This window comes from Hydra viridissima, unplaced genomic scaffold (assembly GCF_058129835.1).
Source record: "Hydra viridissima isolate aposymbiotic clone 2 unplaced genomic scaffold, HvirCarnegie_v1 scaffold_13, whole genome shotgun sequence".
NCBI classification, from domain to species: domain Eukaryota; kingdom Metazoa; phylum Cnidaria; class Hydrozoa; order Anthoathecata; family Hydridae; genus Hydra; species Hydra viridissima.
Window position 1 is genome coordinate 857118 of NW_028324312.1, and position 26692 is coordinate 883809.

General features: G+C 34.2%; 3 protein-coding genes across 6 annotated transcripts in view; 1 reads left to right on the forward strand and 2 right to left on the reverse strand.

Annotated features, from left to right (window-relative positions):
• The window catches only part of LOC145195258 (E3 ubiquitin-protein ligase MARCHF4-like), a 260175-nt gene that overhangs the window by 39462 nt on the left and 194021 nt on the right, over window positions 1-26692 (forward strand). The gene's annotated exons all lie outside the window — the stretch shown is intronic.
• LOC149879939 (uncharacterized) lies at window positions 7718-9055 on the reverse strand. Its single transcript, XM_090070846.1, has one exon. The coding sequence runs from the start codon at window positions 8530-8532 to the stop codon at window positions 8113-8115; it is 420 nt and encodes a 139-aa protein (XP_089926972.1). The 5' UTR covers window positions 8533-9055; the 3' UTR covers window positions 7718-8112.
• On the reverse strand, window positions 9563-13231 carry LOC149879940 (uncharacterized). Its single transcript, XM_090070847.1, has 4 exons — window positions 12575-13231; window positions 11589-11825; window positions 10356-10771; window positions 9563-9880 (listed from the first exon to the last, which is right to left on the reverse strand). Exon 3 carries the CDS (start codon window positions 10656-10658, stop codon window positions 10482-10484), a length of 177 nt encoding a protein of 58 aa, XP_089926973.1. The 5' UTR covers window positions 10659-10771; window positions 11589-11825; window positions 12575-13231; the 3' UTR covers window positions 9563-9880; window positions 10356-10481.

Here is a 26692-nt window from a genome sequence, read left to right on the forward strand (position 1 = left end):
TGTTACTGCTTAATCTGCCAAATTGGTTATTCAAAGCTGCAAGAAAAACTTCCTTTTGAAGAGCAAACCACCATTGAGAAAGAACCAAGTGTGCGTTGCAGCACACGCCTCAGCCCATTAGGAAAAGGTTTACCACACCAATGCTCTCAAATAAAGTACAGGGAAAGCCTTTAATCTTTAGCAGCAAAAGATGCCAAAGCAGCGGTACAAATTTCATCTCGATTTAATTCTAATAAAGAATTATCCCCGAAAGGAACTATTCAACTTGCTAAATCATCCGGCGGGCCTCCACTTACAAATACCCCCAATAAATGTTTATACTTAATAATTTTTACATGCATATATTGAAAGAAATTCTAGACTTTTAAGAAATGAGACTAGAAAGATTTCAGGAAGGATTTTCAACAAGTTTCTAATTTAAAAAAAGTTTTAAAAACGATTAACTTGACTGTTTCATTCAAAATTTCTGAACAAAGGTGATTATAAACATAAAATATGCATGCTTTGGTTTCAGGTCAAAGTCGAGCCCAGCTACAATCAATCACTCCAAAATTGACCACTCAAGTTCTTGTAAATGTACAATTGAATGCGGGCATGTCCAACAACGGATTATAAAAAACTGGTCAAAACTGTAAACTAAACATCAAACAGCAAGATGGTTGAGCCAATTTTTACATGAAATTTCCAAGAGCAGGTCAACACTTTAAGTATTTTCTTCAACTGCAGTGACTTAAAAATTACCGACGAATAAGGAAATTTTGGTACAGTTCGGGTTGTTGCTCACTGCAATGATTTATCAAGTCTTGTGAATCATGTTATTCTATCTCGCAAAATTTTTGGTGGCTATTTAGTTAAGTTCGGAATTGATGGTGGCAATGGTTTTCTCAAGTTTTGTCTAAGCATTATCAATACCGCGTTAAGACATAAAACCAGCTTACCGCCACAAAAACTCAAGGACTGGCAAAGACTCACTCAAATAATAAACATATCTGGTCACTGATTTACGCAAATGATCTTCAAACCCATTCAAGTATGCCCCCTTTCACATGGTATGACGTCAAATCCAAGTGTCTTGCCAAATCTGGAAACTTGCGAACACTGGACTCAATCAAATCTAGCCTCGAGTCTTTTCAAAAATCTGGCGGGGTTGTTGCTAATGCAAAGCTGAACGGCAATATCATTCAAAAGCCAATCATCAGCCGGGCTGACAATGTTTTAATTTTGGAGATTATCCCACCGATGAAATTGCATCTCCCTTAGGAGTTGTCAATTATCTTTTCAAGATCCTTAAAAATGCTTGGGTATAATCTATTAAGAGGTTAGCTGCCATCCACATTCAATTTAGCCCATATCATGGTGGCCAGTTCGACGGAAACAAATGCAGAAAACTTCTTAAATATCTAGATGTGCTGCAGCAACTTGTTGATACAAACTTGGTTCCCAATAACTCTCACATAATTGAAGCATTTAAATGTTTCAATTTAGTTGTCAAAGCTTGCTTTGGATTCATCCTACAGCCGGACTTCGCTGAAAGAATTGAAAATTCCAAAAGGTTTTACTTAATGATAACTGGTGCAAGCGTAACACCTAAAATTCACACAGCCATCAACATCAAGCATTTCATCAGTCACCGGATCCCACCTGGGGCTCTATTGTGAAAAAACTGTCGAAACTGCTCATCAAGATATCAACATTGCTCAAGGCATAAATGAAGCAATAATCATCCAGAGTACCAAGAAAAATTATTTTGTTGCATAACTGATCTGAACAGTAAACATCTTAAAAGAACTGCAAGCGTTATTTTAGTAATTAGAGATTAGGAGAAAAAAATCAAAGCTTACGGTTTATAACTAACAATTTAACCAACTTAATCATAAAGTTCTGTCAATTTAAAAATCATGAATTTTGATATTAAATTTGAAAATACTATTGTATAGTATTTGTATTAAATGCGTATATTGAGTTATTTATTCAGAAAATCAAAAATCATGTCTAAAATTGTAATCTGATGCTATTTAATGGTAATATAATGTCAAAAATTTAAGAATTTTTCAAGAGTCAATAAAATTTGTTAACAGACGTTTTATTTTTTTTTTAATTTTCAAGGGTTAATTTTCATTTTGGTAGCAGTCTATTCCTTAGGAAACGCTGAGATTTTCACGCTGAACAATCAATATTTTGGTCTATAAAACAAAAACGGCAGATTTAGCACTTAAGCAATTATAAGAAAAACTTTCGGTATTACATAGTAGAACACTCATGTAATCATTATTTTGAAAATACTGAACGAGAGTCACAGTTATCGGTAACGTTTTGAGGAATAATTAGCAAAAAACTAACAAAATTTAAACTAAAACTGCCATAAATCCTTAAACAGTTAACCAATCCGACTGGAATTTTATGCAGAGTTTGGTGTTGCTATAGACAACATTTTCATCAATTTTTATCAAATTATACAGAGTGGTTCTCATTCTACAGGTGTTTTTATTGGCGCACTATGAAGTAAAAACTTCACTTAATTTTAACATTCAAATTAAATTATTTTCCGCGGACAAAATGAAAAGATTTCAAACTTTGCATCACAGGGTACCTTGGTGTGTGCGCTATCACCCTATATAAGTGGCATTCTTGGGTTAACACTTGTCCGAAAATGAGAATAATTACTCTAAAAAGCACCGGAAAAACCCTTTAGTGGGAACAATATACACACCTTCCTGATATGAAAAATCCAAAAATTGAAATCTTTTATGACCGTCCGAGAAAAAAAGTTCAATTTGAAGTTTTCGGCATCGTCCAAAAAGTTGAAAAATGCTGGAAATGTAACATTTTTTATCTATAATAAAAAACATAAAAATAAGTCAGAAATTGTATGTTGACTGCTTTGAAAATCATAATAAAACAGTTTTTACTTTTCTGAATACTTTATTCTCAATAAATACAAGGTTATTTTTTTCTTATGTAATCAAAATTTCTTCACAGCACTTTCCACATGTTAAATTCAAAAAACAAACAGTGCATTCTTTCTTTTAATCAGAATTTTAAATTCAAAATGATGGTTTTCTTGAAAAATTTCAACAGGTTTTCAAGAGGAGCCAATGCTTTCACAAGTTCTTGCTGTTAAAATCAACAAGACAATTTTGTAGGTTTTGCAAATATTCTGGATGGTCTATTGGCCTCTAGTATCTTTCCCAATGTGTCCTGAAGTTGTGATGCAATGCCTCTTTGGCCTGCTCACTGTATTTGCTAAGAGATTCATTCTTGTGATTTTTTTAGCATAGTTACTCTGCAACTGATTTCCAAAACAAGAGGACACAACTGCATCAAATTTTTGGAGTGTATCAATCCATGGAAAAACTTGGAATGATGAGTCTTCTTCAGCAAGTCTTTGAAGAAGATCAACATGTTTCAAAAGTTTTAGGCACTCATTGCCAGCAAACTGGCCTCTATGAAATGGCTGAAGCTTGATGTGAAGTGCTTTTGGCCATTCATAAGCTTTATCCCAGGTTTCTTTCAGTGTTTTAAACAAATGGTTCACCACACCATTTAAAAGATGAAGTTCCATGGGTGGGATCTTGTCAAGAACAAAAGTAGAGTCATGCACATCTAAGAGTGGATCATGAACAACATTTTGAAACTGCTTCCCAGCTAACAACTTACGTTCAAGAAACGTTGTCGTAACGTTCCACTATGGTTTCTGAGACGCGTTTTTTTGGCATAAATTAATAACTTCAATTTAAAGACAAAATAGCTTATAATTTTTATTTCTAAAGATTGGCAATATGTTCTAAATATTTTATAACTAAATTTTATATGAGTTTAATATATAATCGATGATATAATAATCGATGTTGGTTGCAAATGTTTTGTCCAATACTGTATATATATATATATATATATATATATATATATATATATATATATATATATATATATATATATATATATATATATATATATATATATATATATACATATATATATATATATATACAGTATTGGACAAAACATTTGCAACCAACATCGAACAATGCTAAAAAGTGTTCCTAATTTTACATGTCTTAAAAACGAAACGAACTATACTACCACAGCAAACAGTTCAGGAGTCTGGAGTCATAGCATGTCATGACATGAGCAATCAGCTGACAGGTGACAGCCCACAGGCAGAATTTCGTTGACAAGTGCCATTTTGCAGCGGACAAAACAAGTGCAACTTTTTTGGTTTATTTCATTTTCTTAAGTCTGGTCCGTGTCAACGTCACGGAAGTTTTTTAATAATTAAAGGAAGTATCTAGAAGTTTCCAGAAGTTTCCAGAAGCATGCAGAAGCTTCCAGAAGTTTCCAGAAGAAGCATCTGGAAGCATCCAGTAGCATCCAGAAATATCCAGAAACATTCAGAAGCATCCAGACGCATCGAAAAGAAGCGTCTAGAATCTTCCAGAACAGGTTCACACAGGTTCATTTTACTATATAAGAGACATCTAAATCGACATGTAATTCAGTCAGTATATGGAAGTCAATCAGTCAGTATTATCAAGACAGTTTATCGAAGTGAGTTTTATCAAAGTGTTTTATCAAAGAACATCAATACAAGAAGTGAAATATAACAAGTGTTTCATTACATCAATACAGTCCACATCCAACCAAGACGTTGTATTCCACAGAACATTATTGTATCATCACAAGGTAAATGTAACACGGTAAGCCTTGAGAAGCGTGATTATTTATTTTTATTATTTTTATGACTTCAAGTGCAAAAATGGCTCCCAACAGTCTTGGATTGGAACTAAGAAAGAAAATTATTGGCGATTGCGTAAGTGGAATGTCACAAAAAAGTACTTGTGATAAATATCGCGTGAAAAAATGGACCGTATCAAGACTATGTTCCAAATATAAATTCTACCGGGAAGTTGGCAGCAGATAACAAAGGTGGAAGACCGCGTTCCACCACTTCTAGAGAGGATTCTATGATCGTCAGATCCGTCAAGAAGGATCCCTGGATATCATCAGTCAAGATACAAAAGCAATTAGAGCTGTATCGGACCGAACAATCAGACGACGTGCTGTTGAAGCCGGATTGTTTTCTCGACACCCTGCAAAGAAACCGCTGATTTCACTAAAAAACCAGAAGAAAGACTCCTGTTTGCTACATCTCATATTGACTGGAATGTGCAGAAATGGCGAACTGTCCTGTTCAGTGATGAATCGAAGTTCAACATCATTGGGAGCGATGGCATTTGCCGTGTACGTCGACCGGCCGGAAAACGCCTCGATTCACGTTACTGCCATAAGACCGTGAAGCATGGTGGAGGCAATGTAATGGTCTGGGGGTGTTTTTCTGCTAACGGTCTAGGTCCAATACATCGAAACGATGAAATAATGGACCGTTTCATGTATAAAAATATCCTGAAAGATGTTATGTTACCTCATGCTGAATGGAATATGCCAATAAAATGGGTTTTTCAGTAAGACAAGGATCCAAAACACACTGCAAAAGTAGTCAAGCAGTGGTTTCAAGACAATCACCTATCGGTGATGGATTGGCTGCCTCAATCTCCGGATCTCAACCCTATCGAGAACCTGTGGGAGATCGTCAACCGCAGAATTAATCGTGAAGGTGTTCGTAATAAGGATCAACTGTTTGAACAAATCCAAAGGGCCTGGGCAGCAATTCCACAAAGTATCGTTGATCACCTGATCGAATCTATGCCTCGAAGATGCAAGGCTGTGAACGACAACAAAGGATTCGCCACGAAATATTGATAGCGAAATACAGCTTGGTCAACATTTTGTCGAGTTGCACTTGTTTTGCCCAGAAGGAAATCAACTTTTTTTAATACTTTTGATTAATTTATTAATTTTCGTGTACAAATAATGAACTTTTAGATGAATAAAACTTGAAGAACTTTGTCTCTAAACAGTTACATAGTTATTTCTCTAAGTTGAAAAAATGCAGCACTTTTATATAAAGAAACTAAATTAGCATTATTTGGTTGCAAATGTTTTGTCCAATACTGTATATATATATATATATATATATAATCACTTCTTCTTGTAATTGTACAAAACGTTTCACTGTATGCTCTAACAAATTCTTTAATGGTACTTGTGCAATGATATTGGAAATTGATATACCATTTAGTCTAGATGCTGATTTACATTTCCAAATCTCTTTGTAATCTGGATTTGTTTTACAATTTTTGATAACTCTTTGTTTAATGTTTTGATACTGTTGTTTACTTAAATTAGAATCCAAAATTAACTCTAATGCTTCTTCGGCTGTATAACGTACTGTTTCTTTTTTTGGTGAAAATATAGTTTTTTTAATTTTAGTTGGCCGAGATGGACTTGTGTTCAATTCTTTTAGAAAATCACGTTTCTTTTGCTGACGTGCAGCCATACCTGCTGCTTGTAATATAAGAGTTGTTTCGTGTAAATATCCCGGCACAACTCTGATGCTTCCAATCTCTTAGCCCGATCCGATTTTTCGGTATATGATAACCTTGGTCGTCCAGAAGATGTTGATGGAATTGCATCATCAGTAAATGTAATTTCTCTTTTCAACCAATCTGAATTTTTACTTTTAATCGGCATATTGTTCTTTGACAATCTGACCATTTTCGTTCAAAAGAATTGCACAAACGACATATTTTCTTTTGAATATTATTGCTAATAACTACTGTTTCATCATTTCCAACTATTTAAATGACGTGCTCAAAAACATTTGACTTTTTCTCATTTACATCTTTCTTTTCCAGCCATACATTAAATAAATCCTCACATTTGAAACAGAACATCACTGCAAAAACACAGGAATATTTTTAACTAGGGCAACTAGGGGCAAGTTTTGAAAATTGGAATATATTCCTAAATATTTCCAAAATTCAATCGTGTAGAAATTTTTTTTGAGAAATACGGAGATTTTTTTAAAAGTCAAATCAAAGTTTTGAAAAATGTCAAGGAAGAAAAGATTCTATACGCGCGCTTATTTCTTTTATATAATCAATATAATAATGCGGTATTTTAATTTAATTAAATAATTTTAAAAAGTATATACCCGTATAAAAACAATTTTCTTTACAGCAATCAGAAATGTTAATTATTTCAAAAGTTATGTATTATTAAATTCACAGCTCACTTTACGCTAACTCACTGCAAACTGGCTGAGATTAAATATATCCTCAACGTGAGTGCATATTAAAAACTAACTAGGCAATTAATTTAAAAATAGACCACGTTTATTATCACTTTGAAGGGTTTACTTACCACATAAAAAAAATCTTTTTTAGAATTTAAAAAAAATGTTTTTTTGCCAAAAAATCGGGTCTCAGAAACCATAGTGCGTTCGTTTAGGTTTGTTTATCGTTCGCTGCAAACTTTACGTGAACCAACTTTTGTGAACTCCGGTTTACAGTTCTTGAACGTTCAATTAGCAGAGAGCGAACGTTATTTTGACAGCTCTTGAACGTTCATATCAAACGTTCAATAAGGAACAGCGGGCGTTAACCTTCCGTTTATACATATATATATATATATATATATATATATATATATATATATATATATATATATATATATATATATATATATATATATAAATTTATTCAGTTGAACGTTTAATTTTAGAAGAATAGGTTCAAATGGAGTTTACTAAAAATTTAAATGCAATCTTTTTTTTTAATATACTGCTTAACATACAACTTAACCAACCATATAGGGTAAAGGAAGGTATGTTCGTGATAAATTAACTAGATGTGTAATTACAAAGTCAATTTCAGTAATTTTACTTAATTACTTTAATTGTTTGATGTACATAGAGTAAAGTTACTAGAATCTATGCAGTTTTGGGATTTTAAGTCCTTTGATAAGTTTTTATAAAAGCTCAAAAGTCATTGAGAAAAGTTAGGTAATTTTGTGATGTGATATTTAATTTCGTGATAGTGGTTAGGTAATTTCGTGAATACACAATAATATTTAAATTTTTCTTTATTAATTAAGTATAACATCTGGTATAATATAACAAAAAATATCAACACTTGTTTTGAATTCATAACTATTCAATCAGACTTTAAGTTCATAAAATATAAATATAGTCAGGCTTATAAGTTAACAAAATTATAATAATACTTTCATTACTTTATATTTATATATAAAAATCATATGACTGTTAGCCATCGATGCCCTATAAGCAGCAAGATTTTCAGGAACTCTAAGTGTAAGATTATACCTCTTTTTGAAATTCACCCACCACCACTTGCTAGCAGATTCATTACCTTCATTGAAATAAGATCCACGTCCAGCTGTAGTGGCTATTTTGTGAGCTATTTTTCTTACCTGTAACACAGTCAAACCAAAGCCAAGTTCTTGCATCTTTATGATATAGTTTAATATTTGTATTTCAAGGTCTGATGTAAGTGCATATGGTCTTCCCATTTTTGGAACTAATTCAACATTATCACGTTTCAAAAAATCTTTAAGTGAACTCCATGGAACTCCATTGATTTTTGCTGCTTTGTAAATAGACATTTTATACATCTACATCGTATAGAGAAAGATATTATTATCATTTAACTATATAGTTATATCGTGCTTAAAACAATTTTTAATGTCATTATATTTAATAAAAGAAACATGATTAAAAATGTAAATTCATTTGAGGTGAAAACGTTAAGAAAATGTGTAACTGCGATAAGGAATCATAAGTTATAGGAAATTAATAAAAAAACAAAAGTTTTACCATTAAATCAAGCATCTTTTCTAGTTTAATATTTAATAAAAATAATTTACTTACCTTAAAACACAAGTCTGGAAATAAAAATGTTGGACAAGTACTCCAAACAAATGTGCTGAACGCACGTTAAATAATGCTAAAGAATGTACAAACTGATAGTAAACAATTGACGTATCACACGCACCCAACGACTATTTGTGAATCGACAGTAGTACCCCGGGGTACCATTTGACGCAATTTCGATGTTTTTGACTAATAGGTATGTTCGCTACAAATGCCGAGCGAAATATCACGAAATTACATATATCACGAACATACCTTCCTTTACCCTACATGAAATGCTTTTTTAACCTTTCAGAGATTTACTTGACAAGTACATATATATATATATATATATATATATATATATATATATATATATATATATATATATATATATATATATATATATATATATATATATATAACATTATCATTACATAGTTAATCATTTACAAACAAAGAATAGCATAATGTCATTCTTGATGTTATTGTTATTTTATTGACTCATTGCCCTGGGCAAACTTTTTGGTGTATTCTTGTTCTCAGACTTCAATCACTTCTTTATATCAGAAAAAATTTAGTTTTTGATTTGTGTTCTTAAAATACAAACTCGAATTTGGTTGGTTTGAGTTAATTCAGGTTGAACACCATGTACATCATCTTCAATATTGTCCTCAAAGTTAATCTCATCTGGAATTTCTAATTCTAAGGAAATGCAAAGGTTTTCCAGTAAAGAGCAAGTAAAAAATATTTTGCAGCAAGTTGTTGGGGTGAACTGAAGTTTTCCACTAATTTTGTGCAAACACCTCCATCAGTTTTTGAGACGTCCAATGGTTTGCTCAACATCACTACCTACCTGACGGTGAACTTTATTAAAATATTTTTTTCTGGTGTAGTTGGCTGATTAAACGGTGTAATCATGACTGTTGACAACCCATATCCTGAATCTTCAAAAAGGAAACCTGCATTTGAATCATATTCTAGTGACTGTTTTAATGCAGAATAAGAAAAGATAAAGCATCATGGCACGATCCAGGATACTTTGCAACATCTCTAAACTTCCCATCAGCATCAATAACAACATGACAGTTCAAAGCAGGATATCCTTTTCTAAAAAAAAGAAGTTAAAAATCTTCAAAGTGTAAAAATGTTTAAAAGTCATGAGAGCAGCTGAAACCTTTTTGGGAAATATCATGTTAGAACAACTGTTCACTTTTGGGCAAAACAAAACATTGCTTTTTTACATGATCTATTATCATAAACTATATGACCTTATATTACAATATTGTTTTAAGCTTAGCACTTATGTTAAATAACTTGATGTTTTCAAACTTTAAAGAATTATGATGTGCTATTTAAAATATTAAAAAAAAACTTTGATTTTTGTAGTAAACATATTGCGCTTTGTGAAATTGAAGTATTATCTCTTTAATTTTATATATTATTAATAACATGAAGCGCTCTATAATAACTTAATAATGTGAAGTAAAATACAGCATAAAAAACCATTACCACCTAAAAAAAGGAAACAGTAAATTATTATTTTTTTATAAAGAATAATAGAACAGAAATATTTTTTTCTAACCTAGTATGAATTGTAAGCAAACATACATAGACAGAATAAATCTGTGAAACAAAAGCTTTTTTAAGTTTCTCATGTTAACTTTGGCTGTGTAAGTAGGCCAAGCAGTGTACACTTTAAACTTTTTGACTAATGACCTGAAGCAATATAATCAAAATGATCAGGTGTAAAATCAAAATGATCAGGTGTTAAATTAAACTGATCAGCCATAGTAAATCCTTTGATTAGTGTCATTGTACCATCTATTACTCCAAGAAGACCTTTAACTTCAAATGATTGAAAGTACTTTCTCTTCGTTTCAGCCATCTCCTCTGGACTATCATACCATCTGACAAGATGATGATAGTGCTGAACAAAATATTTGCAAAACTGGCAAAGTATGCAACTGCAATTTAACTGGCTTCCATGAGAGGTGTCACCTAAAATTACATGAAACAACATGTGAACGAAATATGCATATTGACTATTATATTTTAATTTAACAAAGCAAGTTTTTTTTATCTGAGAGAAAAGTGAGCTTTGACAAGGTTAAACTCCAAATAACTTGAAAAATACAGTCATCTTACCAAAAGTCTGCAAAAATATAAAATCAGAATTTAGGAACAGTAGGAGGGTGCAGCATAAAAATAAATCTGTTGACAATCTATTATGCTAAGTTAAAAAAATTAGGGTTTGTTTGATTTTTGCTATACAATAATGAAGTATCATATTTACATAAAGAGAAAAAAGAAAATTCATTTTATTTCTTAACAATTAACAAACTGAAAAAGGAATAAAGTTATTTTTAAGTAAGCAAACATGATAAGTCTAAAAACAGGTTTGCCACTCCAATTTTAATGTTTTTCCCTAAGTTTTCCCTTGTACGTATTTGCACGAATTAAAACATATTGTTTAGACTAACAAGCAAAAAGTTTTACAACAACAATTATATCTTGCAAATTTATTGTTATCTGTCTTGACAAGTCATTCTTTAAAAATTAATATAAACATAAATTATGGCAAAAAATGGGAAAAATATTTTTTATGTAAACAAAGTTTTTATGTAAACAAAGTTTTATGTAAACAAAGATTTTTGCTACCTCTAGGTTTGCTAGGTATTCCAGGTTGAATAAAAACCCTGTGTAAAGCACCACCTTTAAGCTGCATTTGTAACAATCCATTAATAACAAGCATTTTTAGCAATAAAGAATCATAAGATTAAAGCTTCTCTTTTTGGGATTAACTAATAACTCTCACCAATTACTGCTTGAAAACTTCCAGTTGATAAAAGCCTTAGTGGTATTAGTACTTTTGCTTCTGAAAAAATTGGTTTGCTTCTCAATATGATTGGTGACAAATCATTGTATAATGTATTGACAATATCTCTTATATTATTTTTTTGTAAAGAAAGTTTTTGAAGACATTTCACATCAGAGTAATCGCTTAAAGCAACACACTGAATCTCATGCCAAATTTGAACTTAACCATATGTAGCTAGAATAATTGGAATATCCATTTTGAATAAATTTTTATAAAGCTGTTAAAACAACAATATGAACTATGATTGTAATGATGTACTCAATACATATGCTATGATGTACTCAATAAGACATGTACCTTTTTAAAAAGAATGTGAAGAACATATATTTAATAGTAAAAATATTATATCTTTATAAGATGTTATATGTTACAATATAAAGATGTTAAATTATGTGTTATTAGTAATATGACAATATATCATCTAATATAAGATACTATATCATTACATATAAGATATATTAAGTTAAATATATATAATAATATAACATGTTAGTAAGATGGTATATCATTATGATGCAGTTATTTTTTATTAACATCTATGATTATCAATCAATCAATATCAATCAATATCAATATATTTTGTGTTAAAGATGTTACAAAAAACACAGGTCATTGCAAATAGTAATTTACTAATAAAACACAATGACCTAAATAAGATAAAGAAAAGACAAAATAAAAATGTAAGAAATATATAAGTCACATAATAAAAGTAGAACTTTGCACAAACCTCTAAGTAACATTTTTAAACAGACTTTTAAAAGAGTTAAAATATAGGTCCAACACTTATCATAATGTGTCCACACATACATGTGCATATACAAATATACACAAATAAGAAATTATAAAATGTACATAAACATAAAGAAAACAGTTATAGAGGTAAAGAATAAAATTAAGCGTAACTTTTTAGTTTCAAAGATTACCTCCAACATAACTCGTTGCTTCATATCTGAACTACTCTAGAGAAAGTTCGTTTTTGATATCATTTAATACTTCTAGGTGCTGAGCATAATTTTTGATTTTAGCATAATCATAAATGGAGTCAATGCACGCTTCAAAAACTAACTTTGCACCCTCAATTTCAAACTTTGTTTCCGATACATTTTTAATTCCTTTCATTAATTTTCTAAAGCAACCAACATCATCTGCTGAATCTGAGACGAAATAACTTATAACTATAGATACTGAACAAGATACTGCAGCGCTAAAGATCCATTCTTCATCAAGTGCGTTACTGAAATCTTTAAGTATGTCTTCTATATTAGCCTTCTCCTTTTCTGCTCTTGATTTCTGGGACCAAGATGGGCTTTTAGCACTTTCCATATATTTTTACCTCTAATTAAGCATAATTTTCGTAGGTGATGTTAAAAAAAAAGAACAATAGAACTACATATGCATCATAATAATGTAATGCCATTTTCATTATTTAGTGATTTTAAAATTACGCCAAAGTTAAGGCAGCTCATAGCAAACTTAACTTTTCTTGCGTAAATTGAGCAGAACAAGTTTCTAAAATGTTTGGTCAACCCAATTAAGTTTGTTGAATACCGATAGTTTTAGGCTTTACTTACGCAAAATGCTACAACGGTTTTTTTGAACCGCAACTGCGCAAGTTTGGTAAATACGACTTATGCCTACGTCAGACTTACGCTAAAAAAATGTTTAGCGAATAAGCATCAAGAAGAACTTTTACAGAACTTTTACGGAACGTTAATCTTGAAATGAAGCAAAGCGTTTTCTTATTGAGCCAAAAGTGCGGAGTTTTCCACGTTGTGACAAGTTACGGTGATCCGCATCACATCAACTACATGGATGAGAGCTGGCATGGGATTGAAGCCCGCAAACAAGGTTTGCTAACTTCATGTCACAGAACAAAGAAAAATCTACTCCACTTGGAAAAATTAAAGACAAGATGCTTTTGAGGTTATCATAATTTTCAGGAACATCCTCAGCAACTGCAACGAGAAGTTGGCGCTTAACTCCACTGTCTCTGGGTGTTTGAAATAACACAGTCATTTTGCCTGGTGGTGAAATGGACGGAAGTCTTATTTCTTCTTCTTGAATGCCAAGACTGACTTTAAGGAAACCACCTCCACCATCGATGTCCAACTTCACCAAGTAGTCACCTTGAACATGACGTTGCAGCAAGACATCATTCAGTAGCTCAGACAGATTTTTGCAGTGAATCACAAGTTGTTTTCTGGACTGCTGCTTGTCATTTGAAATAGATATGTATGTGTGTGAGAAGTGGTCTGCCAATTGCTTTCCGATGTCAAGAAACTTTTATTTAAATCTTGGCTCGACAACTTTTATATTTGTGAGTTGCTTTAATGTAGACGCAAGTTTTTTGATGTTGTTGTTTGACAGTCAGTGTTGTTTTGTATGCAAACAAGATCTTGAGCTCGTAGAAGTGGCACACCACCAAACAGTCTCTTGGGGTTTGAAGGACCTTTAGGAAAGAAATTTGAAAAACACCAACTTCAGACACTTAAAAAGCAGTGGCCTTGTTAAAATGCAAAACATTTTATGTAGTACTTTTACTGTTGAAGTATTAAGCAAGATTCCCTTTACCTGGAGTAATTGGCACGGGGCGGCCTCTACCACTTTGCGCAATTCTGACAGTTCCATGAGGTGAGGACTGTTTTGCTGATATAACAGTCGATGCAATCTGGTCACTAGCTTTTGGATCCTTTGAAGCAAATTCTTTAAGATTTTCTCTGAAGGTGTATTGATTGCACTGATGTGACACTCCTCTTGCAACAAGTGTGAGACAGTCTGAACATCTTCTTTGATTTTGTGAAGCTCCTGAAGATTCTGATTTGTTCAAAGGGTGCTTTTGAAATGCTTTCAAATGACCAATTCGACAAATAATGCAATCACAAGGCTGACAACGTGTCTCTGGTCTTACCAGGACTTCTGTGAAATCATAAAGTTTTGGGAGAACCACATTTTCACCTTTGCACTTGGAACTCGTGAGTCAGAAAAGTCAAGTGTGAATGAAACTGATTTCTTGATTTGTTCAATCATAAAACTTGTCAATTCTCGAGTACTTTTGTTCAAACATAGGAAACAAACTGTTTTCCTACAGTCATCATGTTTTTTAACAGAATTTGGCATTTTTGCTTTGAAGTTAGAAAAAAGTTGTCATGTAGAATTTAACACTTGACAAAAACTGCTTTTTCCTGGAATTACAAAAACTTATTTAGAATTAAATATTACTCACTAGGGCTTTGTAATAATAACAAAATGTTTTTAATACAATTTCTGACTTATTTTTATGATTTTTATTCCAAAGATACATATTGTACCATTTCGCAAACTTTTTGGACAATGCCGAAAACTTCAAATTGAACTTTTTTTCTCGGACGGTCATAAAAGATTTCAATTTTTGGATTTTTCTTATCAGGAAGGTGTGTATATTGTTCCCACCAAAGGGTTTTTCCAGTGCTTTTCAAAGTAATTATTCTGATTTTCGGACAAGTGTGGGGTCAGCTAGGTTGACATTATCATGATCCATGATAACCGTCAAACTTAACGAATATTATTAGTAAAAACGAATATTATTCGTTTGGAAGAATATTTTAACAATAATTAATTGATTTTCATTTTCACATATCAATTTCATCATGCCCAAAAAAGTAAAATAACTTGGAACTTTTTTGATAGGATTGACACTGATTATCCTAACGACAATTAGTTCAGATAAGGAATTAGTTTCAAAGGCAGGTACCACCTCCTGTTCTCTTAATCATCTTAACAATTAAAATATGTGAGTTTGCTTAACATTCAAGAGACTTGATACTCATTGACTATTTAGGTCACAAATTCATTAATAGAAAAAACAGTTTGGTTTTTATCGAAAGAGCTTGCTTAAAGGAAAATAATAGAGCATTAAAAGAGAATAAAAAGAAACATAGGTGAGGAGAAAATAAAGTAGATATTTAAAAACAAAACCTCTTCCTTAAACTTCTGTAAGCCAAATGTCACCCATGATCTAAAACATTTTGTGACTAGAATTTTATGAATTCCGCTTATGGTACCATATTATAATTTTCTGTTTTATTACAGATTGAACAATCCTTTAAGCTTATGTTATTTATATTATGCTAACTCAGGGTTTAGATTCTATATAAATTTCTTGTGTGTAAATAATTCACAACATAACAAAATTTTAAACCAGCCAAACTTATTAGTACCCAAATGATTTGCGACACAAAATCTTTTAGAGAAATAGAATGTAGCGATAATATGTTAACATATTGTACTTTCTGTTAAACAATTTAAGAAATATTTTTGCTTAAAAAAAAGTTCATGAACTTACAGCCAAGATAAATACAAAGATGAAATGCCAAGACGTCCTGTTAAAATTAACTGCTTCTATGCTTTCCACCGAATAGTAGAAAGTATAGAAGAGGTTTAATGCCACCTGGTGATGAGGTAGCGGTGATAGTGGTGGTAGGTGGTGATGGTGGGGTTTGCGAAAGGGTTTAACACCACCTAGCCTAAAATGGGACTTTTGAGCTCTACTGGCGGTAGGGTAGTAGTGGGAGGGAAGTGACGGAGATTAGCGGTGGAGGTAGCGGGGCAGGCGTTAGCCGATAGGTCAACGCCTGGGGGTAGCAGCTTGAGTCCTCCTTAAGAAGCGGCTGCTATATAGCGCCCACCTTCAAACTTTGATACAGCGTCTAGCACGATGATCACTTTTACATCGACAGGGGGGACTCCCGATGATAACCTAAGAATAATTATTGTTTATAACATTAACACCGTTCCCTAGTTTTTAGCCTGAACCTGGAAAATGCTGATCGGTTGAGCTACAGAAATCGATGGTGAGTAACTGATGAGTACCTGTATACCAATTATTAAAGGTTATAGTTTGGGCGGATAACTCATTAGAGATAAGGTTTTTTTTGGAAGAACTGGTACGAATAGTCCCAGTGAGACAACGACACGTTTCCTCGTACATTCCATGTGGGATTAATCCGTTTTAATATAATATATTGTTTCTTCCCTTTATTACAATGTCTACTTTAGCTTGTTTCGACATAGGTAAAGTCTTTTCTGGCTGATTTGCGAAATTGAAGGAGCTAGGACAGGCAATTAAGACATACTTCAGACTGTCTTACAAGATATTGATATCGAACAGCCAGCTCATTTGTGAACCAATTTGTTGTATCCGTCTGTAAATAATTTTTTCATAAGCGAGAGCATAGCGTCCTTAAGAACTTAGAGAAATATCTTCTGCTAGTGCGGCAAAAGAGTCTCAAACTCAATCGCAATATTATTGAGACTATTGCTAAATACAACCTTATACTCCACATAGTCTCCTAAGCTAGAAGGGTAGAAAAGACCTCTACCTGAACCATCTAAAAGTTGAGAGGGTTACAATATTTTCAAGGGGTTCCTACCGAAAGCTACAATACCACCAGAATTGGGTTTAGAGAAACCATTAGAGGAAAACCCAGACCTGATTTAGGTTAAATTACCTGGATCTACTCGGTCATCACATTTAGGAGAGAGTCAGATAGAGATCACGCAAGCTCCAGTAGTCTCTATAGGATTGTAGACTATTAATATCCTTCCCCTGCATTTGGATTGTCATCTTTTCTATTATGGCACGACCAAGATTGTATACGAAAAAAACCGTCAAATCAGTCTTCCTTATAAGCGTCAGATCATTGATCAAACATGCGGTGCCAGGTACTCTACTTAGGCTTGGGAGCCGAATCAACAATGTCAAACCAGCATGAGTAACTATCGAGCTAATAGCTAACATTTACGAAGTGATCAGCCTATCACCCCGGATGGCTTGCCGCGTCAATACATCCCTTGTGGGGTCGAGCTGTGTACCACACATGCTGGATAAAGAAGCTATCCTACCGCTTCTGTATAATTCAATATTTGAAGATTTATCAATTCTTTAATATATAGGTGGCAACATCAAAATTCCTTTAACAGGAGTGGAGATGTGAAACAGCAATTGTGGAAACATTGTAAATGCATTCTAAAATATGCTTAAAAATGCTGACGTGGGAAAGAAGTTAGATGTTGTAGGGCTATAGCCAATAGTGAGTTTAAGATGGTCAATGGCAAGATCAAGTTTCATAGCTATAACAGTAAAAATGCTTCAATCGTGCTGAAGTGGAATGGTGGGGGTACATATCTCAGTTTACAGAAAGCTTAAGTTGTCATTCTCCATGACATGGACATATATTAGAAGGTCATCAACCCCAAGATATTAGTAGAAGAATTGAATAAAATTCTACTAGTTAGAGAGACCATTTCAGAGGATCCATTGCCAGATAACCTGGATAATGTCATCCAAAATTAAAACGATTTATCTGCTCCGTCTTCAAGAAGATTCTTACCCGAAAATGGGCTGAAAAAGTTCGCAGATGGTATAGTGATTATCAAACAGTCTATAGATAACAAGAGTAATAATAAAATCTCAGCTGTATCGAAGATAAAAAGGATTAAAAAAAAAATTCTGATGATTGAGGAGGAGAGGGAAAGGTTCGACAACTTTGAACTGAAAAAAAAAACTTCGAAGAAGCTAAAGAATCAGATGATGCCGAAGACCGGATAAAAGAATGAAAGGAAAGATTGAAAAGCTAGTTCGTGCAAATTGTTGACCTCATCTATATGATAATTGGAAATAGGGATATGTCACTAAGTGAAAAGTTTTGGATGATATTTGGAGACCAGGGTGATACAATAATCGCGGTGTTAACAGCAATTGCCACTGTGATAGCCTGTGTAATCGAGATCCTCGGAATCGCCCCAAAAATAACCCTATCGAGCGTAAAGCTGGACTCAGATCAAAAGCCACCGACTAAACCTATGGTGTTTATAGACAATTTTAAAGAGGCGTTAAGATGGCTAGCCGAAAGAGCTACTGCAGCTATACCAGGCATAATCGGATTCATAATTTAATTGATATTCCGGGCCGTAGCAAATGTCGTTGGCTTTCTCGCCAAGAACCTTTGGTTACCACACGTCGCTGCTGCAGTGCTTATAATATCCATCGTTAATAAATATAGCCATTAGCGGAGAAAAAAGAAAAATGCTCGAGAAAAAAGAAAAATGGAGTACAGAAAATGGTGAAATAGACCTACTTGAAAACTCCGACATCAACTTTTAATCTGGTACGAAGGGTATAGATGTCACAATTCTGGATTGACTAACAGACAGCCTGACGGTAGTGATGGAAGTTATCCCGGTGGAGGTAATCAATATAATCCCACCCCCGAGTTCGATGAAAATTTTTTTTTCGAACCGGTTTCAGCGCTACCTTATAACATTTTAGAAACAAAAAATGTCAGACAGACAGACGAGGCTATCCCATTCATGAATGGTATTTCACGATGTCCGATAACGATCTCTGACATTGAGACGCCATTGTTTTTTATTAACCCCGGTTTCTCGTTTAACGCGGCGCATAGGAATGTCCTACTAACCAACTACTTTACAAACTTATATCCACATGGCTGGTATGAAAACTCCTCTGAATCAGTTATTAATACAATTGTGATAAATTTTGCAGTGAGCATGGCCACGGCTGTATGCGGAATTTCAATGTCATCACTTTATTCCAGTGATCCATTCATGAGAGTCTTACAGTGTTTCTACCTTTACTATACCGTTAGAAGGATCCTCCGGCGTATGAATGTCAAATTGCCTGATTCTAAAATTTTCAATCCATGGAAAACCGAGATTGACATATCAGCGCTCGAAGAGATAAAAAATGAAGTTGGGGTTCCGCCCGGGATAGGGTTGCAATAGTAGGCATGGCGCTTCGATTAGAGACGTTTCTTCCAAGAAAAAACTGGCAAGTATTTCATCATTAAAATGGCTGCCGAGCACATCCCAGAATTCACGGACGAGTTTTCTAAAGGCTTCAAAGCTATCTCAGGTATTCTAAGAGTTTATACAATATGCGTTCTGTTGCTCAGTTAGCGGCTCTTGGAACCATTGTTGGCTCTACAACCAGCGTTTTGGATGCTCAGTCGGAGTTTGTAACACTCTAGAAGCCTATATAGAACGCCCCAAAGACTTTGGTGCTGACATCACGCGCTACTAGACTATATTATTGAACGCCAACAGCACTCTCAATTTTGCCCTTCCCGCAAGATTATACTTGATTCCCAGCGACCTTGGATTAATGACCAACCCGATGCAGGATTACAACAGTGAACTCCTTCAAATGCGAACGTCTGCTTTCGGTTCAACAACGGGCATCAATTGGGTAAAGTAAAGGGCTGCATATCCGGTAACGCCCAAAAAAGGCAATAAAAATACAATCAAGCCCTAAGATTCGCATACCTTTAAACAATTAAACCAAAAAGAACATTCTGTGAATATTTGCGAACTAATTATATTTATTCTATTTATGGAATGGAATAAATCTATTTAGTTCAGAATCCTTCGATTTCCCAGATGGCTCTTTTTAATATATGGGTACAAACCACGAAAATTTCAAAGTTTGATGCATTGACAACATATGAAGACTCCACAGGAAGAAACGGCAGGGTCACATTTTGAAAGTTTCGACTTTTTACACTTTCTAGCTTTACTAACCATAATAGCATATTTTGTATTTGAATTCAAATCAAATAAATGATTTGATGCATATTTAAAGTTTTTCTAAATTTTCCTAAAACTTCGAAACTTATAAAGGTTTAAAAGTTTAATAATGATTTATCTCAAAATGAAAAAATGTGACCCTGCCGTTTCTTCCCGTGGAGTCTTCATATGTTCTTGAAGAAATAGGAGATGTTGGAATTCTCAAGCTGCTTTAAACTGTGTAAAAGATAAAATTACAAGATTTTATCAAACACTTCAAATGAAATGTGCAAAAATAACGAGACATCGGCAACGCTTCATGGACACCTATTCTTCTTGGATAAATAAAAAGTATATATTTACTGATCCTATATTTCAAAATATACCACGTACTTCCCAGCAGAATAGCATAAGAATTGGATCTGGCCAAATCTCAAAAGTATATACTGCAACATCTCCTGAAGTCAAGTGCCAAGAGCTAAGTATGGTCACGGAAATGATCATAAGGAAAGAAGGAAAAGGAGATTCAGCTTCCATTGCTAAAGAACTTTCGGTTGCATCTCCGAATCAAGGTACAGTTTTAAAAAAGACACGGGAGTCATTGCTAAAGAAACCAATATCATTTTCGGCGGAACAAGCTCTCGCACTAATAGTAGATACCAATCTCTCACTCAACAGTACCAACAATTTCGTGAGCAAGCTGGAAGCTTAAATTGCAATCTTTATATCTTTTACTACAAAGTTAAAGACACCAAGCGTTTATGTCATCCTCAAGGAGTTATGATAACAGAAGTATCTGCAGAAATGTCTCTACAAGCTCTCATTGATCACACACTCTTTCGCTTTTGTGAAATTCAAGGTGTGAAAGAGAAATTACTTCTACATAAAGATAATACATACGGCTTCGTCATTAAATGGGAATGCGACGGATCGGAGCGATATAAGCAGAGGTTTACGGAACAGACTTCAACTGATGAAAGTCTATTTAGTACTTCTAAGGTGCCAATACAAATTTTCTGTGGTATAAGGGATACTAAAACCATCATTTGGAAAAACCCTGCCTCATCGTCTACTCTGTATTGTCGCCCCATCAAACTGGTTTTCGCGAAGGAATCTACAGATTTAATAATTTAAGAAATTGTTTAAGACAACAAGTTAAAACATTGACGTCCAGTATTGTATCTCTCGGAGATCTTGACATTGCGATAATACCACCTATGATACTTTGTATGATAGACGGAAAAGTTTGCAATGCGGTGTCATTATGTTCTTCCGCACAATCCTGTTACATATGTGGACCATAGCCTACAGAAAAGAAAATTACAAATATATTATCAAAAAAAGAAATAAAAAAAGAATATCTTTCCTTTGGATTATCACCTCTTCATGTCTGGATTAGAATTTTTTAATGCGTTACTCACATTTCATACCGCTTGGAAATTAAAAGACGGCAAGCAAGTGGAAATGAAAATAAAGAAAAGGTGTTACAAAAAAAAAAAAAAAAAAGAAGTCCAGGAAAGGTTTAGACGTGAATTGGGTTTTTTAGTTGATGTACCCAAACAGCAAGCTGGTAATTCAAATGATGGAAACTGTGCACGTAAATTTCTAAGAAATGCTGTGTAACCGGCTGAGATAACAGGAGTTTGTTTAGAATTAATAAAACGCTTACGAAGTATTCTAGGATGCATAAACTCTGATCGTAAAATCACTTTGGATAAATTCGAAAACTACGCAATGAGATCCGGGACCTATACGTTAAACAATATGGATGGTATCTTATGCCTGTTACCCTTCATAAAGTCTTATTTCATGGTAGAGCCATTATTGAAACGTGAATTCTTCAAACCGGACAATAGGCAGTTTAGCAAATATTTTAAGCATCACAAATGGGCATAAACGGATTTATTAAATAGACTGCTAACTACTTCAGATCCGGTTATAGCAAGTTTAAGAGCATGCTCAAAAACTAAGAATACTAAAATGAATCCTGAATTGTTAAATTTATTAGAAAGTGAGCGAAGTGAAACAGCTATAGAAAGTAACAATTCTGTGGACACAACTGAGGATTCACTAGATGAACATATCATCGCCAGTGATACCAAATAACTGAGTAATCTTATTTTGGCTCTTCCAAAAAGTGTTTTGTAATTTAATAGTAAAATGTAAATTTAAATGTCTGTATTATTAAAATTCTTTAATATTGAAATTAAAATCTAAAATTTTTAAATTCTTTAAGTTTACTCTTTTTTATAAAATTCAAAAAAAATTATGCTTTCATTTTTATCATTTTGCATTTTAATGATTACTATATCTATAATTGTACTTTAAATCGGCAGCTACAGTCTATGTTAGTGTTAGGAATTTTATTCTTCTAGATTGTTTAAATGACGTATTTTGCGGTGGTAGATTTCTCCAGAAAGCATATATAAAGCGTCCTGGAGAATTGGGTTGTTATAAATATTGTTTTTAAGAGCTGCGGGATTACCCATGGTAAAACAGCGACCTACCTGAGCTGGTCTCGCACAAGCCTAGGGAATGCCGTGTACCACTGTTTTATGATTCATTGGCTATGCTTGATGTGCTGACCACTAATAGCAATCTTAGAAAGTGGGGATTTACGGGAACCCATTTCAATTTCAGTGATAAAGTCGTCGATTATGAAAAAGCATTCAACCCAGCCATTATATCGGAAAGTCCCTTAAGGATTATTTGGACGCCGAGGCGCCCTATGGAGATGGGAGCTACTATGAAATGTTTTTTATCACACATTTGTTTTGAAATAGCTTTGTTCCACTTTACCGTGGGGCAGAGGAGAAATTATCCGTCTTATCGATTTTTCTTATACCAACACACAGCAAATAACTTTAATAGATTTTTCCATTTTCAGTTTAGGAGGTGTATATCCTTTCAACATGATAACACCTAGGAGCTGATGCGGAAAATTAGAGTTTTTTTTTATTATGACGATATTACAGCAATGATTTTCGATAAGAAGCATGACCACCCCGGGAACCACCCGAGAGACAACTCAAGCACCATTCCCAACTGAATTGAGTTTGTGGCTCCTGACAGAAATGTTGAAAAATTATGACTTTAAAAGGTGGGAGAAAATTTATTCTTGATTATATATTGGCAATAGAACTTTTAATAGATGCGAGGTTCTTTAAAAAACAGTGTGGCGTTTTGATTAGGCAGTATTTGAATTTTGGGGCAATATTTGGGGAAAAAGCTGCGGTCGGCGAAAAGATTTACGTTAGTGAGCATTAACAGCCAATTCTAGCCGTGGTATATTGAAAATATTAGCCAAAGATTGTTTATCTGTAGATGTATACCCCCCAGCAGCTTTTAAAAAAGCAGCCGCTGACGTTGTGTATAACAACGCAGAATTGGTGTAGGAGCCGTCCTCCTCTCGTATGGCTTGAAAAAAACCAAAATCGTGTTTAAAACCGAGCTAAGATTTAATATGCGCGATACTGGAAAATTGATAGCCTACCTAACGTTTAGTGAATAGCACGTCAGATGATGGTAAATAAAAAATGGGATCCGGCCAGCCTCACTTCAGGTAGTTGAAAAACTGATGCAAGCATATCGCAATTAAAATGGCAGCCACTATTGGGATGGCCATATTCAGTGCGATTACGAGCGCGGCTGCTTTCACTGAAAGTCAAGTAACGACACAAAAAATCACCAGAAATGAAACCAAAGATGAAATCGAACGGCACAATTAAGCAATGGAGGCTCTGACAAAAGCACAGTTAGAGTACTCCAAGAAACGCGATGAGAACTTGGATAAAATCAACGGTCGTATTGCAGCTCGTGAAACCTCCAAATCACGTCTTGACAACTATATGGCAGCAAACCGCCTCATCAGCGAAATTCTCAGTGCTAAAAATGAGAAACCCGACAAGAACATCCCAATTCTCAGATAACTATACGCTTAGTAATAATGCAAGAATTCGAGAGTGTGGAAACGTCTTCGCATCCGCCCTCGTTGGGGGTCTCATCAGATAGTACTATTCGTCTGGTGCAAAAAAATTTAAAAAATTGGTCCAGCGCGCGCAGTTAGCCATAGTCTTCCGCGGATAGTCTGGCAAAAAACAATATTTTTGAGTTTTTATTTTTATTTTTTTATTGTGTCGAATATCAGTCGAACATCAGAGGATCATGGATGCTGGTAATCCACAAACAAGGCGTGTGCTTATCGCAACCTGCCCTAACAAATGGGATTGATTATATGCTGCCTTTAGAGTGTCATGGCGCTGAAACTTAGCCTCCACGATATATAAGAAAAGGTTCTTTAAACTTATCACAGCTGCTTTCATTATTTCCTTTATCAAATTTTCCAACGCGTGTATAGGGAGACTCCCAGAATGTCTAAGAGCAGGATGCCGAGCCATTACAAACGCCTGATCCGTTCTCTAAGGAACCTGGGTACAGCACAACCCAAAGCCGTTCTGCCTTTGCTCGATACTTAGCAAAAGGCTGCAGAATCTTTAGAACCCAATCTGAAACATCATATGGATAGCTGACACGATGAAACGTCGTGATGTGTACTCTTAAGCTGCGAGCCTTCGTCACAATAGATGCTATGTGAAAAACTATTACAAGTACCCTGAACTTCAAGAAGCTCTCAAGCTACTGATGGATGTGTGCAGTTATATAAAATCAAGGAGGGTTAATCCACCCTGGGCTAAATCTTTACATGAGTAATCACATCGACAGTAGCATTGGCCGAGGCTAGAGGATTAATTTAATATATAGAAAAATACACTTAAGCTCAAAATTAACGCACTACTTTTCGATTTATTTTAATTGTCGTCAATATTGTCATATATTTTGACAAACTTATTAAGAACAGAACGCATGAGCACAAATATTTTGATCATACTAATAAAATTAACTTTGAGGATGGTAAAAAAACTAACTAAAACCAAAAGTATAGTACGTTAAATAAAATAAAGTAAAATGATTATTATCATTATACACACTAATATAGCTTAAACTGAAACATTTATGACTTATGATTAACTAGTGCTACCATCTCTTGATGTTATTACACCTTGACAGCGCCGTGGCATGCTTTCAATTTGAGATGTAATCGTTTCTTGAGGAATATCTTCCTACACGTGGATAAGACTTTGCGGTTTAGGCTGTTAGGTGGCGGATGTTGGCTTCTAACACGGCGTCCCATTATATCCCAAACATGCTCTATTGGGTTCATACTTTGACTGCAAGCTGACCATTCCAAAACTTGAATACTAATATTATATAAGTATTCAGTAGCAATTTGTGCCACATGTAGTCTAGAATTATCCTACATAAGAAGCAATCCATCTCCAATCTACAGTGCAAAAGGCTTTAAAAAAGGTTCTAAAATGTTTGCTTATGTATCGTTGAGAAGTCAGATGTCCGCCATCAACAATGAAAATCTCTGTGCGAGCTTTTAAAGATATTCCCCCCATACCATCAACAAGCCGCTTCCATATAAAGTGGTTTCTCGAAAGTTATAAGCAAAATGTCATTCGTTTGGTATTCTGTACACTCTTGGGCCACGATTAGAACTTACAAGGCAAAATCTAGACTCATCTGTAAATAAGACCAGTCCCCAACCATGAATTTCCCAATTTATATGCGTCCTTGCAAAAGCCAGTTTGTTTCTTCGATGGCCTACAGGCAAACTGAGACCACTAGCTGATGTCCAGGGTTGTAGATTTAAAGCACGAAGTCTTATGGTATCTTGAGTAACAGCAGTTCCATGAACCTCAGGAAATTGTATTTGGAGACTTCGTGCAGCAGTGAACCGTTCTCTCAGTGTTCAAAGCGTTAAAAATCGGTCTTGCAAGGTATTACTAGAACGCGATCTGCCTTGGCCAAGTCGTCTAGAGTGATCAGTGATCACTACAAACCTTTGTAGAACCCTACTGACTGTTGTATGAGACATTCCGAATCTTCTACCAGTTTGGCGATTTGTTAATCCTTTATTGGATAAAGTAACAATTGCAACACATTCATCACGACTTAAGTTTCGTCTAGAACACTGCATTGCGAACAGATGTGTTGCTCCAATAATAGTTATCTTTTCCACTATTAAAACAATTTAAAACTAATTCATACTTTTGTTTTAGAAGTGAGGTTTAATTAAAGCACGACATTCTACTTATGAAAAGCTGCTATAATTTGGTCTCAGCTAGGATGCTTGCTGAATTAGGTCTCAGCTAGGAGATTTTATATGCTAGTCAGAGGTGTGTTTTTGTTTATCAGCATAATCAGAAAAAATATAAAGCAAAGAGACGAATGGCTAACCCAAGAGCCTCGGCAGTGAGCGAGAGCGTCAACAAACCCCGTATAATAGAATTAAATAAGTTAACGATAGTCAGCCTATCTTAGAACATTACTGGGATGATGACTTAGCCCTTTAAACCAAGATACTCCGTCGATGGGTTGAATATTCCCAGCGGGTGTTTAGCAAGACAGCAAAA

What these genes read in the sequence shown, in the direction of transcription:
- LOC149879939 (XM_090070846.1), bottom strand. Translation starts at nt 8,532, where the DNA reads ATGTATAAAATGTCTATTTACAAAGCAGCAAAAATCAATGGAGTTCCA.
- LOC149879940 (XM_090070847.1), bottom strand. Translation starts at nt 10,658, where the DNA reads ATGGCTGAAACGAAGAGAAAGTACTTTCAATCATTTGAAGTTAAAGGT.